Source organism: Chaetura pelagica, unplaced genomic scaffold, assembly GCF_000747805.2.
Source record: "Chaetura pelagica isolate M959 unplaced genomic scaffold, ChaPel_1.0 scaffold3021, whole genome shotgun sequence".
NCBI classification, from domain to species: Eukaryota; Metazoa; Chordata; class Aves; order Apodiformes; family Apodidae; genus Chaetura; species Chaetura pelagica.
The window spans coordinates 5,653-6,702 of NW_009952242.1; the positions used below are offsets into that span (position 1 = coordinate 5,653).

The 1,050-nt window shown below is 66.5% G+C and overlaps 1 protein-coding gene across 1 annotated transcript in view; it reads left to right on the forward strand.

Moving 5' to 3' along the window:
• The window catches only part of LOC104397365 (protocadherin gamma-B5-like), a gene marked incomplete at its 3' end in the record, with an annotated part of 1,527 nt that extends 492 nt beyond the window's left edge, over positions 1-1,035 (forward strand). Inside the window, 2 exon segments of the mRNA XM_010007317.1 lie at positions 23-393; positions 395-1,035. Of these exon segments, the coding sequence (XP_010005619.1) occupies positions 23-393; positions 395-1,035 (1,012 nt within the window).
• Positions 1,036-1,050: the final 15 nt, after the last annotated feature.

The window sequence follows — 1,050 nt, forward strand, 5'->3', positions numbered from 1 at the left end:
GGGGCGGCGGTACGTGAGCGAGCGGCTGGACCGGGAGGAGATGTGCGGCGAGGCGGCGTCCTGCTCCGTCAGCTTCGAGGCGCTGCTGCACAACCCGCTCAACGTCTTCCACGTCCACGTCGACATCCACGACGTCAACGACAACGACCCGCGCTTTCTGCAAGATGATTTCCAGCTGGAGATCAACGAGTTGACTTCCCCCGGCGCACGGTTTTACTTGGGCATGGCAGAAGACCCGGACGTGGGCAGCAACGCGCTGCAGGGCTACGAGCTAGAGGACAACAAATACTTTGTTGTGGAAATTAAAAAGAGGCAAGACGGCAAGAAATTCGCAGAGCTGGTGCTGCGCCGAGCGCTGGATCGGGAGAGCGAGCAGAGCCTGCGGCTGGCGCTGGGACGGCGGCGACCCGCCCCGCAGCGGCACCGCCCAGCTCTGCATCAACGTCACCGACGCCAACGACAACGCGCCCGTGTTCGCGCAGGATCGGTACCGGGTGAGCGTGCGGGAGGACGCGCCGCCGGGATCCACGGTGCTGAACGTCTCCGCCTCGGACGCCGACGCCGGCAGCAACGCGCGCATCACCTACGGCTTCCTGGAAACGCCGGTCAAGGTGCTTGAGAAGTTCGTGGTGGACGCGGAGAGCGGGACCATCACGCTGCAGGAGGCGCTGGACTATGAGGACACGAGAAGCTACACGTTGCTGGTGGAGGCTAAGGATGGAGGTGGTCTGGTGGCACACTGTGAAGTGGAGGTGGAGGTGCTGGACGTGAACGACAACGCGCCCGAGGTGACACTGACGTCGGTGTCGAGCCCGGTGCCCGAGGACGCGCCAGTCGGCACCGTGGTGGCCCTGGTGAAAGTGCGGGACAGAGACTCGGGCGAGAACGGCGCCGTGTGGCTGGAGCTGTCGGGCGAGGCGCCGCTGTCGCTGGTGGCGTCGTCGGGCGGCTCGTACAAGGTGGTGACGGCGAGCGCGCTGGACCGGGAGCAGGCGGCGGAGCAGCGCGTGTGGGTGGTGGCCAGGGACCGGGGCAGCCCGTCGCTGTGGA